Source organism: Orcinus orca, chromosome 2 (genome assembly GCF_937001465.1).
Source record: "Orcinus orca chromosome 2, mOrcOrc1.1, whole genome shotgun sequence".
NCBI lineage: Eukaryota > Metazoa > Chordata > Mammalia > Artiodactyla > Delphinidae > Orcinus > Orcinus orca.
This window is the reverse complement of record NC_064560.1, coordinates 99,839,427-99,853,518: the sequence shown is the minus strand read 5'-3', so window position 1 is coordinate 99,853,518 and position 14,092 is coordinate 99,839,427. Positions and strand designations below refer to the sequence as shown.

Genomic DNA, 14,092 nt, shown 5'->3' with positions numbered 1-14,092 from the left:
TTATTAAACATGCCATAAGGTAAAGTGAGAAAAATTATTCACCCTTTTTTCCTTCATCTTTGTAACAGCATCATTGTCCTGGGGGGTGGGGGGAGGAATAAGAAGCAAATTGTCTTTTTTCTTTTTTTAAGGAAAAACACTTACAAAATCCAAAATAAGAACAAATAATTAGATCTGAACATGAAAGTCTCTTATGTATTTTAAAAAATTAATTTCAAGATTTCTCCCCAAACGTGGCTTTCCTAGTGCAGGTTAAAAGGGATTCCTTGTGCTATCAATGTGTGATGGGTTTGACCATCACACTTCTGCAGACACAGGTGCCCGCATTCCTGCACAGCTGTGCCCTCCACAGCCCGCCTCACTCAGGCCCCTCATGGCTTACAGACCTTTGGAGGTTCTGACCTCCTGCACAGGTCCCACCCCAGGGAGACACTGCAGGACACAGGTAATTCTCATCCATAGGATGTGAGCGTTAAAGGGACCTTCACAATCATCAAAGCCAACCCCTTCCCCCAGAATTGTAGAACCATGGCATCTCAGATGTGGAAATCTGTCTCTTCCTACTCCTAGTTTAAGAGCAAAGGAAGACAAAAACCCATCTCCAGTGCAGGGACATGAAACATTTATCCCAGCTCGGAGGCTGGACATTCAGCAGACAGGCAGCAGGCAGGAATCTGCAGCAGTGATAGCCCAGGATGGATGTCAGTGGGTCAGAGCTGGCAGGCACTCTGTCTTGGTGGCTTTATCGGAGGCAGGTTTAGACTGCGGCTTTTCTTCAGGGGCTGTTTGCTCTTTGCTTTCAAAGGCAGTTTCAGCTTGCTAGAACTGGAACCCCAGGACACAGTGGGAAGGGTCTTTTGGAATCAGACCAGACACCTGTGTTCAAAGTCTGCTCCACCGAAGTGAGAGAGTAGCATTGATATATATACACACGAAATGTAAAATAGATAGCTAGTGGGAAGCAGCCGCATAGCACAGGGAGACCAGCTCAGTGCTTTGTGACCACCTAGAGGGGTGGGATAGGGAGGGTGGGAGGGAGATGCAAGAGGGAGGGGATATGGGGATATATGTATATGTAGAGCTGATTCACTTTGTTATACAGCAGCAACTAACACACCATTGTAAAGCAATTATACTCCAATAAAGATGTTAAAAAAAAAAGTCTTCTCCACTTCTAACTATCTGGGTCACCTTGCACCCCTCTCCAAATCTCTGCTTCCTTATCTGTAATTTACCGGGATCACTGACACCCTATCTGTCTAGGTCTCAGCAGAAAACAGGACTCCACTCACCTGGATCAACTAAAGAGAACAGGCAGGACTCCTTAGAGAGGGTGGGTGATATTAAGGAAAGCAACATGGGCTGTTGATGCACCCCAGATCTAACAACCAGCCTCTGGGAGAAGTAAGGAGAAGGAACAGCCCAAGAGAACGGGAGCTGTGGAGCAGAGGCTGCTCATAGCAGCTCATCATGGAGCACAGTTCCTCTGCAGTCAGTCTTCAAAGCAGGAGGGAGCAGAGAAAAAAACACCTTGACCTCTCTCTTCTGTGCCCTGATCTCCTGCGGGTGCCTCCCCAGTGGGTCAGTCGCAACCAGAAACCATCCTGCAAGGCAGCCAGGAGATGAGGCCGTGGGGTCACTTCCTGGGGTTCAGAGCTGGATGGGGATAGTAGGGGTAGGTGTAGAAAATGGAGTCTCACCACACGTTATCTTTATTTTGTCTTGTTACGAGGACAAAAGTAATGTCTGTAAAGCACTTAGTATGTAGCCTGATGCATAGTAGTATCTCAACAAATGAAAGCAATTTTTTTATTATTCCTATTCACAATTAGTCTCTTTAAGGCAACTGTGTCCTGCCTTGTGTTCACACAAAAAGCCTCAGAAGCACTCCTTAGATGCCTGATGTGTGCCGTGACTTGTGGAGATACAAGCGTTAATATGACCCCAAGGCTGCCCTCAGGGAGAGAAGATCCATGGACATGGATGCCCGTGAGACTAGGCAGAAGGTGACAAGGGTCACAGCTCTGCTTCCCAGCTGCAAGCTCCTCTAAGGCCAGGACCACAGCTTCTAGTGCTGTTTTCTTTCTTAATACTTTTAAAAACTTTTCTTTTTCCAATAAGAGTCTAATTAGAATACATGCTTATTGTAGAAAATGTGGAACTTGCAGAAAAGCATAAAGAAGAGAATAAAAATTACCTCTCTCCCCTCTCCAGAGACAGTCACTTAATACTTTTGTGAATCTCCCTCCTACTCTGCATGCTGTTTTATTAGAATTATTCTCATGTTAGATGTACAATTTGTATCCTGATGGTTGTTTGGGTTTTTTTCCCACTTTTTCATAAGCATTGAAACCATTCCAAAAATATCTTTTAATCACTTCATAAGAGTAAATCACATGGCTGGGAACATGAACTCAGAGTCAGCAGACTAACATCTAATTGCAGCTTCACCAGTTCTTAGCTGCATGACAATGGACAAGTTACTTAAATTTCCTGAGCCGCAGCTTCTTCATTTGTAAAATGACGCAAAGGGAGGTTAAAATAGGCATCTTACAAAGTTGTAGTAAAAGAAATAAGATAATTTTGAGAAACAGTAGTTCAGTATCTGGGACATAATAGAGAGCTAAATGGTAATTATCATAATTGTCATTATTAGTCCATAGTCATTCCTCTCTATTGGTGAATATTTAGGGTGTTTTTTATTTATTTTTAATTAAATAATTCTGTTATGACATTTTTGAACTTTAATCTCTTTCCACACTTCGACTTTTTCCTTAGGGTATATAAAGCTATTGGTCCTGGCTATAAACATTTAAAACTTCAAGTTCTGGAGCCAGGTGGCCTGGACTTACGTCCCAGTTATGCTGCTTACTAGCTGTGTGATACTGGAAAAGTTGCTTAACCTTTCTGTGCTTCAGTTTCCTCTTCTCTAAAATGAAATAATAGTACCAGCTGTTGTAAGGATTAAATGAGATAATAAATACAAAGTGCCTGGCACAGGTAAACAAAATAAATGTTAGCCTATGTTATTACCATGCATACTGCTAATTACATTCTTTTACTCATCTATCCCCAGTGGCTATCGGCACTGGGCTGGGTATCAGTAGATTTCCAGTTACTACATATTAAACTGGTTGCTATGAGTGTTCCTTGCATACTCTGGGAGATGCCCTGCCTGCTTGTTTGGGGGTTAACCCAAGGCCAGTTCTCTCACGTCATCCTGTCCACATCCTGCCCCCACCCCATCCCCAGTGCCTACAGCCTGTATCTTTCCTTTTTGCCTCAGTTCAACTTGTATCACTGTTCACCTGTTACAGAGTTCCCTAGACAGACCCCAAATAGTATAAGACCTCTCCAGAGGCTTCTGGGGTGATAGGCCAGAGTCCCTGCCTCCACCGCTGCCACCCAAGGGTTTAGGGACCCTTCCTGGGACTTGGGCCCATAGCCCTTCTCTTATTTCTCACCCAAAGCCTGGAGAATTCGAGCACCTATTATTCAGGGCACTGGAGGCAATCCACTGCAGGCAATCCACTGCAAAACCCAGATGGGAAGATTGGTTTATGCCAAAGGGTAGGGTTGTGTAAATAACCCAGAAACCCAGCAATTACAGGCACACTAGGACCTGCAGCTGAGGTGTTGGCAACACACCATTAGCCACAGCTGCTACCAGGTTTGTGTGTAGCTACCAACCTCCAGTGGAAATGCATGATTTGGGAGTAAGTAGACTGATTCATGAGGATGGTGAATTTCCACAGGTTGGGTGCATGGGATGGATAATCAAGTGGCTATTTTCATAATCTATCCTTTCCAGGAGGAATTCTACAACAAAGCTTGAAACTCAGATCTTGAATTCTCAGAGGTGATTTCCATCTTGCTAAATGTTCATGCACATTCTGATACTCCCAAGCAAAATGTCAGTTCTTCATCCCACAAATGTTTATTAAGCACCTACTATGTGCAAGCACTGTATCAGGATTAGTGGGTTAATCATTATCTAGAACAGGAAAAGCAAATACACAACAAGTATATCGTATATCCCCTATCCTTCACCCAAGGCAGACACCAATCCTCCCAAAAGCCTAGACATGGTCTCAGAGCCCATCTCGACATGGGGCCCCAGGCAGTCCTACCAATCCAGTTGACATGCCATATTAAACCTGTTTGCAGTCTTGGAGCTCAAGTGCTACAAGTACTTAGAGAAAATGGAGACAGCAGGGAAAAGAAGTCTAAGCAGCCATCAGTCACATGGGAATGAGGTGGGGTAATTTTGAAAGCAGCTCCACAGCTGGTTGGTGTAACAATGCAAGCTAATCAAGGCGATGGGTCCAGGCCAAGAGCACAGGCTGCTATGGGACCCTGAGCAGGTCACTCCACCTCTCTGGCCCCGGTTTTCTTCTTTCTAAAATGGGGCTGATAATAAGAATACCCTCCTCATAGGGTAGTTATGATAAGTAAATGAGACGATGCAATGTAAATTGTTTAACACCACCTGTCCTATAGAAAGCAGTTTGCTTTTATTAATTAAATATAGACTGTATTTGGGTAAAGAAGAAGAAATTTCCCTCTTCCAAACAACCCAGTAGAAGGACATTCTGGACACTTGATAAGACAGAAAAATTTTAGGCCCAGGAACTAGAACTAGTTGTCTTATTTCCATTGGAAAATGTGCTTGTTGAACCCCACAGAGCTAGTTCCCAGGAACGGCCCCAGAACACAAAGGTGTGGTCATTAGGGCATATTTCTTAGCTGGAGCTCTGTCTCACCCCAAAACTGACACCATCAAACAGAGGCAAAAGTAAAAATGACAGTGTGTTCTCTTGCTTTTGTCAGCTGTCTAAAACGCAATATATCCTTTGATTTGTGAAAGGGGACCCTTGCCAAATACATGGAATAGTCCAACAGAATTCATCTGGAAATTGACGAGAATGCCAAATATATTATACTCCTATTCTGCCTTCTTTTGTTGGATAATATTTATTATATTATTGGGTTGGCCAAAAAGTTCGTTCAGTTTTAAGTAAAAATAAAAGACACTTTTTTCATTTTCACCAAGAACTTTAGTGAACAACATATTCACTACCAGAACAAACTTTTTGGCCAACCCAATACAAACAGAAGTCCTCTTAGACATTTAGGAAATTCAGAGAAGGAAAAAGAGGAAAATAAAAAGCATTCATAATTCTACCACCCAGAAAAAAAAAAGGGGGTATCTATTCATCCATACTTTTCCCTCTGCTTTTTAAATTTTAAAAATACAACATTTTTTATTTTAAAATTTTCTGCTTAAATGATCTTTCTCTCTCGCTCTCCATCCTATTCCCCTCTAGTTTATCATTACCAGTTGAAGATTCAGTTCAGCAACGAAATTGAGAAACCAGCAGAACCAACTTTTGCCATGTCACTCCTCGGAACAAAAGAGGAAATGCAGAAAATCCCCATCACTCTGTGAGTATGAGGTACAGCCCCGTCCGTGGTGATGAGAGGCTTAATTTTCTCACAGGGTCTGGATGGACCCTGCTTTTCAAGGGTCAGGCCAGACACAACTTACTTTTCTCAGCCCATTATGACTGCCCCAAACACCCTGTCAGATGGGACATCCACTCACACTCAGCACCTCGTCATCCCTCCGCAGCCTCACTCAGTCCCAACGATTACTTTATGCTGCTGCTACCTGTGTTTGTGATGGGCCCAGTGCGACAGGGACTGGAATGGAGAGGGAGGCCAGAGGTGGCCGTCCATGTCTGCAGTACAGGAAGTAGATCCCAGCAGGGAGGAGTGGTGATGGCTGGAGCAGGTGTCCCCAGGAAGGCCCTGAGCGCCTTTCCAGTGAGTTCTGAAAAACATAACCCAGAAATAACACTGGTATCATTCAACGTGGCACAAATTTTCCATTCAGTCAGCCTGCACTGCCAGCCCTCCCCATCTGTCCTTTGCCCAGCTGCACACCTGCTCACAACATGGGCAGTGGCCTCAACGTCTCCTGCAGAGGCTCCGCACCTTCACTGGCCAGAAAAGGCCTGCTGGCTGCTTTTTCTCAGCATCTTGACCCTCAGCCTGGGCTCTCCTTGGGAAGTGACACTAGCTTTCACCCACTCCAGGGACAGTCCTCAGCTTTCTGAGAATTGCCCGCAGCTTTGAACCTCTGATCATCACACTGATTCAGTCGCTCAGCAAGGATGTGTTGGTGCTCAGCACTAGAGGTAGAGATGACACTAAACTTAGGATGCTCCCAGCCTAGTGGGGTGGGTGGATTCCTAAACGATGCTTTACAACATACTACAGGAGGAGCTACGATGAGCCAAGCAAGGGAATCCTCCAGCCACCTGTCTCACCCTAAATCCAGTGTTAACTCTGCGCTGTCCCAAATCTCTCCCCGGGAGATTGTTCTAAGTAGTGGAAAGGGCATCTGGCAGTTCTGTCAATGTTGGGACATTTTAATGTCTTGGAGATTAGTGAGGAAAGCTGATAATGATACCTAAGGATCTCCATTTAAATCTTGCTCCAAACTGGTGCATCCTTTTTATATGTGGTTTTCTATTACTGCTATACTTGTTGTTTTAACAGAAGTTTCTATTTATGTGGGGAGGACAAAAGCATCGATCTGGAGAGAAGACTGTCATGTGGCTCTAATATGTTGATCAAACCTACAGAGAGCGGTATTGCCCAGAGACCATTGCCAAAGCCCCTGCCCTCATCAGGGCAGTTTTCCCGACTTGTTAATCTGGAAACTAGGAAGCCTGAGCTAAACAAAGCTAACTAGACTCATTCCCGTAGAACTCTTAGGGCGTTTTTAATATGCTAACACAGAAAATAAGATGGTTTTCCCAATGTTATTGGTCTAGGAAAACCCTTTTTATCCTGGCACACCTATTGCTATCTCTACTAATAGTCTGTCCAATACCAGTTTGGGAAATGCAGCAGAAAAGACCATCCCAAATCATTCAGGCAAACCTAACATATCCTGAATGTGCCTAAGCATCACTTTGCTGTTAAAAATCAACTGACTGTGTCTGGTTTCCTTTGCATCTTCAAGGAACAAAGGAATTACTAGTAATAAAACCTATTCCTTTCTTATCACATTGGATTTGGATATTGGTGAGCTGATCATGATCAAGTTCAAGTGGGAAAACAGTATGGTGTGGTCCAACGTCTGGAACACGGTCCAAACCATCATCCCCTGGGGAAGAGAGTCCCTTCACTCGGGCCTTGTTCTGAAGAGCATCAGAGTCAAAGCGGGAGAAACGCAGCAAAGGTGAGTGCTGTTTCAACCTCCTCCTAACATCTGTTAAGCATCTACCTATGTCAGCATTTTCCAGTTTACTATTTGCATTTATCTTAGGAAGTGGGCATTATTATCTCCTAACGATGCCATGTAGATGCTCAGAAAGATGAAATGACCATCCTGAGTTCACAAAGCCATAGGTGGAAGGACCAGGATGTGCACCTACATCTTCTGATTTCTAGTCTAGACTCTTCCCTCTGCCCACAGTTAACAGCCACCTGCCTCCAGAGTTTGAGGACAACTCACTAGCTCGGTGCTTTTCACATTTCACCAGGTGATGTCAATGCTGCGGGTCCAAGGACCACACTTTGAATGGCAAGAACCTAGACGTGACATTTCTTCTTTGTTGTTTACCCAGAGAAATGCTTTTAACAAATCACAATCTCAAAATCTCACACTGTGGTGGCACCTTTCAAATCTAAGAATGCCAAGGGATCACTAGGGAACTTATTGACTATGCAGAATTCCACCTGGATAGCCACCTGAAGAGCTTCTGATTGGCCGTGGTCTGTGAAGGACCACACATTTGGAGCCCTAAGAAATTCTGATGTGGACCACTGGATTACCCTCAGGAGGTGCAGCTCTGGGTGACTGAACATCTCCCTCAGCCCAAAGTCTCCAGGGACAGGAGGGGCTGGGTTGGGGGCAGGGAGTGAAGGAAAGAAAGGATGTCCAGCCACTCCTTCAGGCCTCTCAGCAGAGCAAAAGAATGCCCAATGTGTTTTACTATGGCAAACGTGCTTTTCTGTGGTTCTGCAGTTCCCCATGAAAGGAGAATCCTGTCCTTCCCCAGACCTTTTCCTATCTCCTCCCCACTGTATTTAGGAAACTTGTCTCTCCTCTCCTACTGCCCTTTGTTGGCCAGCCTATTGCTCTCTTTGGCTTGCTGTCAGCAGAGTTGGAGAACAGCATGCCTCTCACCTCTGAACTACTCTCTTCCCTCACCCCTCAGGTCTCACTGCTAGGAGTGGCCTGTGGCTGATTTATGCCCCCTGAGTCCCTTACACAACCACACTCTGAGTTTTTATCTCCCTGGGATACAAAATCCTGGCAATTACTAAGAGCATACTCTGCAGTCTGCCAACAGATTTCTCCGCATGATCAATTTGAGAAAATTAAACTGCTTCTCTCCTCTTATACACTTAGCTATTCTTGCATGACTTTTTGGCCCTTTAGAAGAGCTCAACTGAGCACCACCCGTCCCCAGATTCTCTCAGCTGGAGAGTAATTCCTCAGTCTTAGTGGTTGCTTGCCATGGCAATTCTAGGTGACTTGACCTGAAAGGTAGTATAAAACACAGCACTACCTTCTCCCCTGGTGCTTACCACATGGCTCTGAAGAAGGAAAGAGGAGAGGGACAGGAGTGGTGCTTACAGAGCTCCTGCTGCACCATGGGCTTGAATGAGGTGCTCTAGAGCATTCATCTCATGGAAGCGTCCCAGTGACCTTCTGAAATGGGTAGTATTGCTGTGCAGATTAGGAATCTGAGGCTCACAGGAGTTACACAGCTTAGGGACATTGCTCATAACTGTCTGAACCCAGATCTGACTTGGTTTGTTTGACTCATTACCCGTTTGTTGCCAGAGCACAGCTTCCAACAGCTCCTCCCCCGCATTAGTCTTGGTCCCATTAATCTGACCTTCTCTGGTCTAATCTAGCAGAGTTGCAGAGCTGGAAGTTAATATATACGTACATCACACCTTTCCTCACAGCTGCAGGAGGGACATCATGAAAAAGGGGGAGGGAGTCTGGGACCTATAGTTTTTTAAGTTTTTAACTCAGTGAGCCCTATGGGTCTTTGCAGTACCCAACACCATCGGCGGGGGCAGGGTACCAAAAAAATCTGAGTTGTAGCTTTTGGCAGAAAGAAACTCAAGGACCTAATTAGGAAAACAAGATGCATTAATTTTACTAATGATATGCTCCATCCCAGGGCTTCTCAAACTTTAATATGCACACAAATCATCTGGGAATCGTGTTAAAATGTAGGTTCTGCTTTGGTAGGTAGAGATGGAGCCTGGGATTCTACATTTCTAACAAGCTCCCAGGTGCTTCTGATGCTGCTGGTCCATGGATTGCACTTTGAACAGTAAGAGTCTAGTACTGCATGGTCTATAGGAAGTCTAAGAAGAAAGACATCAGTTCAGGTTGGTGCTGTTCGGTCAGTGCTGCAACAGGCTTTGGAGAGGCCAAGAGGCATTCCCGGAGAGACAGGCAGTGAACAAACCATATATAGGCAGAATCCAATGACTTCTGCATCAGCTAGTCCCAAAGTCGAATTTTGATTTCACTGCTTCCACCTATGGAGGCTCAGACAATAGCTGCACCTCTCTGAGACTCAGTTCTCTAGTAACAAATAGGAATTATAATATGTATCTCATGAGACTAATAACTACCAATTTTTGAGTACCTTCTACCATCTGAAATCCCAGAGCTGGGTTGCAGATATTAAACCTCATTCTCAATCTCTTTGCTAACTACAAGAAAAAAAAAAAGGTTAAATAACTTGCTCTGTGCCTCCACGGAAGGAATTCAATGAGAGGTGATTTTCTATCCCCCAAAGCACAAAGTCAGGGATGAGAGGGACTGTTGTGGGGTGAAGAGCAGAGCAGGGAATATTGGTCCTGTAGCAAGAAGTGAACAGCGATTGGCTAAACAAAATGGGATGTTTGATTGCCACAGTAATCATATAAATGCAAAACAAAAATCAATGAAATTATCACTGGTCACCCACTAGTTTGGCAGGAATTCAAAGACAGATAACATCCAGAGCTGGTAAAGGTGTGGAGAGATGGGCATTTTCATACATTATTCACGGGAGTACAAATTACAGAGCTTCTGTAGGGGAATTTCACTCAACAACCAACATTTAGTGAGCACATATCTTATGCTAGACACTGCTGTGTATACAGCAGTGAACAGAGTGGACAAAGCCCTTGGTCTCATAGAATTTATATTATCAAAATTTGACATATGCATAATCTTGACCCAGAATTTTATGCTAGGTGCCTATCCCGGAGAAATACTCAAAATATCCACAAAGGATATCTATGTACAAAAATGTCTGTTGCAGTACTATTTGTAAATACTAAACCATTGGGGAAAAATCCCAATCTCCATTAATAGGAAAATGGCTAAATGCATTGTCATACATCCATACACTGGAAGGTTATGCAGCAGGTGAAAAAGACTGAAATAGATTTTTTTGAAATATAGTTGCTTTATAGTGTTTCAGGTGTACAGCAAAGTGATTCAGTATATATATATATATTCTTTTTCAGATTCTTTTCTATTGTAGGTTATTACAAAGTATTGAATATAGTTCTCTGTGCTATACAGTATGTCCTTGCTGTTTATCTACTTTATAGATAGTAGTGTGTATCTGTTAACTGCAAATTCCCCATTTATCCCTCCCCCCACTTCTCCCCTTGGTAACCATAAGTTTGTTTTCTATGTCTGTGAGTCTCTTTCTGTTTTGTAAATACGTTTATTCGTATCACTTTTTTTTAGATCACATATAAGTGATACCATATGATATTTGCCTTTCTCTGTCCGACTTACTTCACTTAGTATGATAATCTCTAGGTCCAGCCGAGAATGAAATAGATTTGTATGTACTGACGTGAACAGTTCTCCAAGTACATTATTTGATGACAAGAAATTTTTTCAGAAAAATACAACAAATGTAATGTTTGTACATGAACATCCATATATGTGTAAATACACAGAAAGAGCTCCAGAAAGACAGAAAGCAAATCATGAAAGCAGGGAGGGGAGTGATATTAGTGAAAGGTGATAGAGAAGAGGGTCTTTAATATTCAACCTTATATATTTCTTTATTGTCTGAATTTTTTAAGAATGCATTCATAATTACTCACAATAATTTTTAATTTAAAAAGTTTGATTTAGTAAAGACTTGACTTTAGATGCAATTCAAAAAAAAAAAAGAAGCTATAAACTACAATTCTCTGTGACTACTGCTTTTTTTTTTTTTTTTTTTTCAGATAGATGCAATTGAAGTTAGTAACACAAAATAGCATCTCAGGCCAAACCAATGGTCAAAGTTGTCAGCCGTTGGTCTCCAAGAGAGACCCAAAGCACTTAGTGATATCCTCTGTGGCTGGAGGACCAGATAAGAGGAAAGGGTGGGGCTTATAGGGCTGAGCCAGGCAGATGCTGATGACAGTGGCCTCATACCCAGGGACCTTTAAGAAGGGCACTGACAAACTGGAGTGTGTCCAAAAAAGGAAGGCTGGGCACTAAGCCTGCCTGTGAGGAACAGTTGAAGAAAGTGCTAATGTTTGCCTTGGAGACAGGGTAATGTAGTGAAAGAAACCATTGTTACCCTCAAACCTTTGATGAGCTGTATAAAGGAGAACAAAGCAGGGCTGCCCCAAGGACTTTCAGTTCTTACAGAACTGAAATCACACCACACAGAGCTCCGGGAAGCCTTACGCTGATTGCTTTCACTGACCTGGGCTTTGTTTTTCTCTGAAGTTATGAAAATATTTGCAGTCATAAGGATCTAATTTTTTTTTAAAATAGCATGTGTTACTAAATAGCATGTCAAATTGGGTATCTGACAAAGGATGAAACACTTCAATAAGCTCCATCCAAAACTTAGTGCTATGTTTGCTTGATGTTTTCTATGCAGAATGACCTTTTGCTCAGAAAACATGAATGATCTACAACTTCACCCAACCCAGGAGAAAACCTTTGTGAGATGTGAATCAAACTCTAAAAAATTGAAGCGAAAGATCAGATGAGCTTTAATGAAGACCCAGTGTGAAGAATAAATGATTTTATTCCTTATCTGGAATTGCTGCCTTGTTTGAAAACCAAAGTTATATAAAGAAACGTGTACAAAGCTTTAATAGATTTAAGATTTAAAGGGGAGCACATTTCACTGTTATAAACTCAGCTTTTTAAAACTATGTGATGTAACTATGTTCAAATATTAGTGTAACCAAAAATTTCCCAATTTTATGTCTGACTGAATGGTAATATATGCAAATAAGTACAAATGTAAGAGCCATTTTAGATCCGTTGTTCTAATTTAAAATGTCTTTCACAATTAAGTCAAATTTCCCATATTTCCTTGCTAGTTTGTTCTGTTCAGTTTTTTGAAGCATGCTGGAAAGATACTTCTTTATTATATAACTAGCATTTCCATAAAGTGAAATTCCGATTAATCACAGTTGTGTGTCCCAAAGTACACACCTTTTAAGACCATTCAGCTTACCAAAAGAAGAAAAATTCTACTTAAACTAAAAGTTACCATCATACGAATCATACAGTTATTTCACTGAACCAAACCAATTATAGTAGAATTCTCCTAAAACTACTGATGATAACCATGAAAGCTGAAGAGTTGGTCGTTTTAATGATTAAATTACTACTGAAATACAATTTTCCTCTTTTACTAATGCTTGCCACAAAAGCTAATGGAAAACTTGGAATATCTCAAAGACTTAGATACCAAATCTCAAACGGGCCAATAAACAAATTAATGATGTTTTGACCAGCAAACTCCATCACAGAGCATGTGAAGGAAATATTAGATACATCCCTTGGATCTGTGTGTCAAGTAATTCAGAGAGGAGGAGCACACTATACACGTTCAACAACCTCACCCGACATTGGCATAGCCTCAGCTCTATACAGCTCATAATTCATATGCTCTTCACCAGAGCAGGGCCCCTGGAAACAAAAGTCCTGAAGACATACCTGCCTCTGATGAAATCAATTTAAGAGGATCATACGTGATTCACTTTTATTTCCCTTGGAAAGACCCGCGAAACTAAAGGATATGGGGGAAGAAGGACAGCTGGGTCAAGGTTGTACTGTGTCCTGCATACTAATCTTGACTACAAAAGCACCTGACCGCCCTTTTAGGTATTGTGTGTGTGTGTCTAGAAATTACAGATATTAAAGTGAACACTGTTTCCCATCATGTCTAAAATACTAAGATTTACAATAAAGTCACGTTTGTGTCGGATGGGCATGTTTTCTCATTGACTACCCAGAGGGAATTTAAAATATCACTTTTTGAACATACTCTTTGCTATATACCCCATAGAATCTATGCACAAGTCGAACAATACTCCTCTCAGCCTTGAAAACATCACAACGAGAGACAGCCCAAATACCCACCCATGCGGTGCATAAATGAACAGTGGTATATCCTTACTCATGGTTGCTACACAGCAGTGAAAAAGATGACCCAAAGCTGCACACACAACAAGAAAGGGCTGAGTCTAGAGTGAGACAGAGAGGCGTCCAGGGGGGCAGAAGTTAAGGAAGCACTTGTGGGTTTGTATATTTACACAAAGACACAAAATATATATGTAGTTTGTTACGAGGAGAACTAAACTATAGTGTTAAGGATGGACAAATAGGTGGTAAAACACTTAAGTAAAAGCAATAACATCCCTAGCAGAACAGTGAGGCTGCGGTAATCTAGGAAAGAGGAAGTGCACACCAGAGTTCCAGGTGCCAGCAACATTGTACTTGTCACTCCGAGTGGTGGTTGCACAGGTGTCCATTTTTATAACCAGTCTTTAAACTGTACATATATATTTTATGCACTCACTTTTAGTATGAATGTCACATTTTGCAATACAAAAAAAAAAAGAAAAGAAAGGGCAGAGTTTAAAACCAACGTTTTTCAACTCTAGTGTGATGCATTCCAATACTAATTAGTTTCACACAAAATATAATTAGAAATTATTTCATCTTTAGTAGGAAAACTTAAAGTGACACAGGAGGTCATAACATTGGGGGCAGAGAAATCAGTAAGCGACCAACATG

The 14,092-nt window shown here is 42.2% G+C and overlaps 1 protein-coding gene across 1 annotated transcript in view; it reads left to right on the top strand.

Annotated features, from left to right (window-relative positions):
* The window catches only part of LIPC (lipase C, hepatic type), a 161,091-nt gene extending 147,811 nt beyond the window's left edge, over window positions 1-13,280 (top strand). The window contains exons 8-10 of the mRNA XM_004274675.3: window positions 5,328-5,445; window positions 7,034-7,252; window positions 11,937-13,280. Of these exons, the coding sequence (XP_004274723.1) occupies window positions 5,328-5,445; window positions 7,034-7,252; window positions 11,937-12,048 (449 nt within the window). The 3' untranslated portion in view covers window positions 12,049-13,280. The remainder of the gene's footprint in view (window positions 1-5,327; window positions 5,446-7,033; window positions 7,253-11,936) is intronic.
* The last annotated feature ends 812 nt before the right edge of the window (window positions 13,281-14,092 follow it).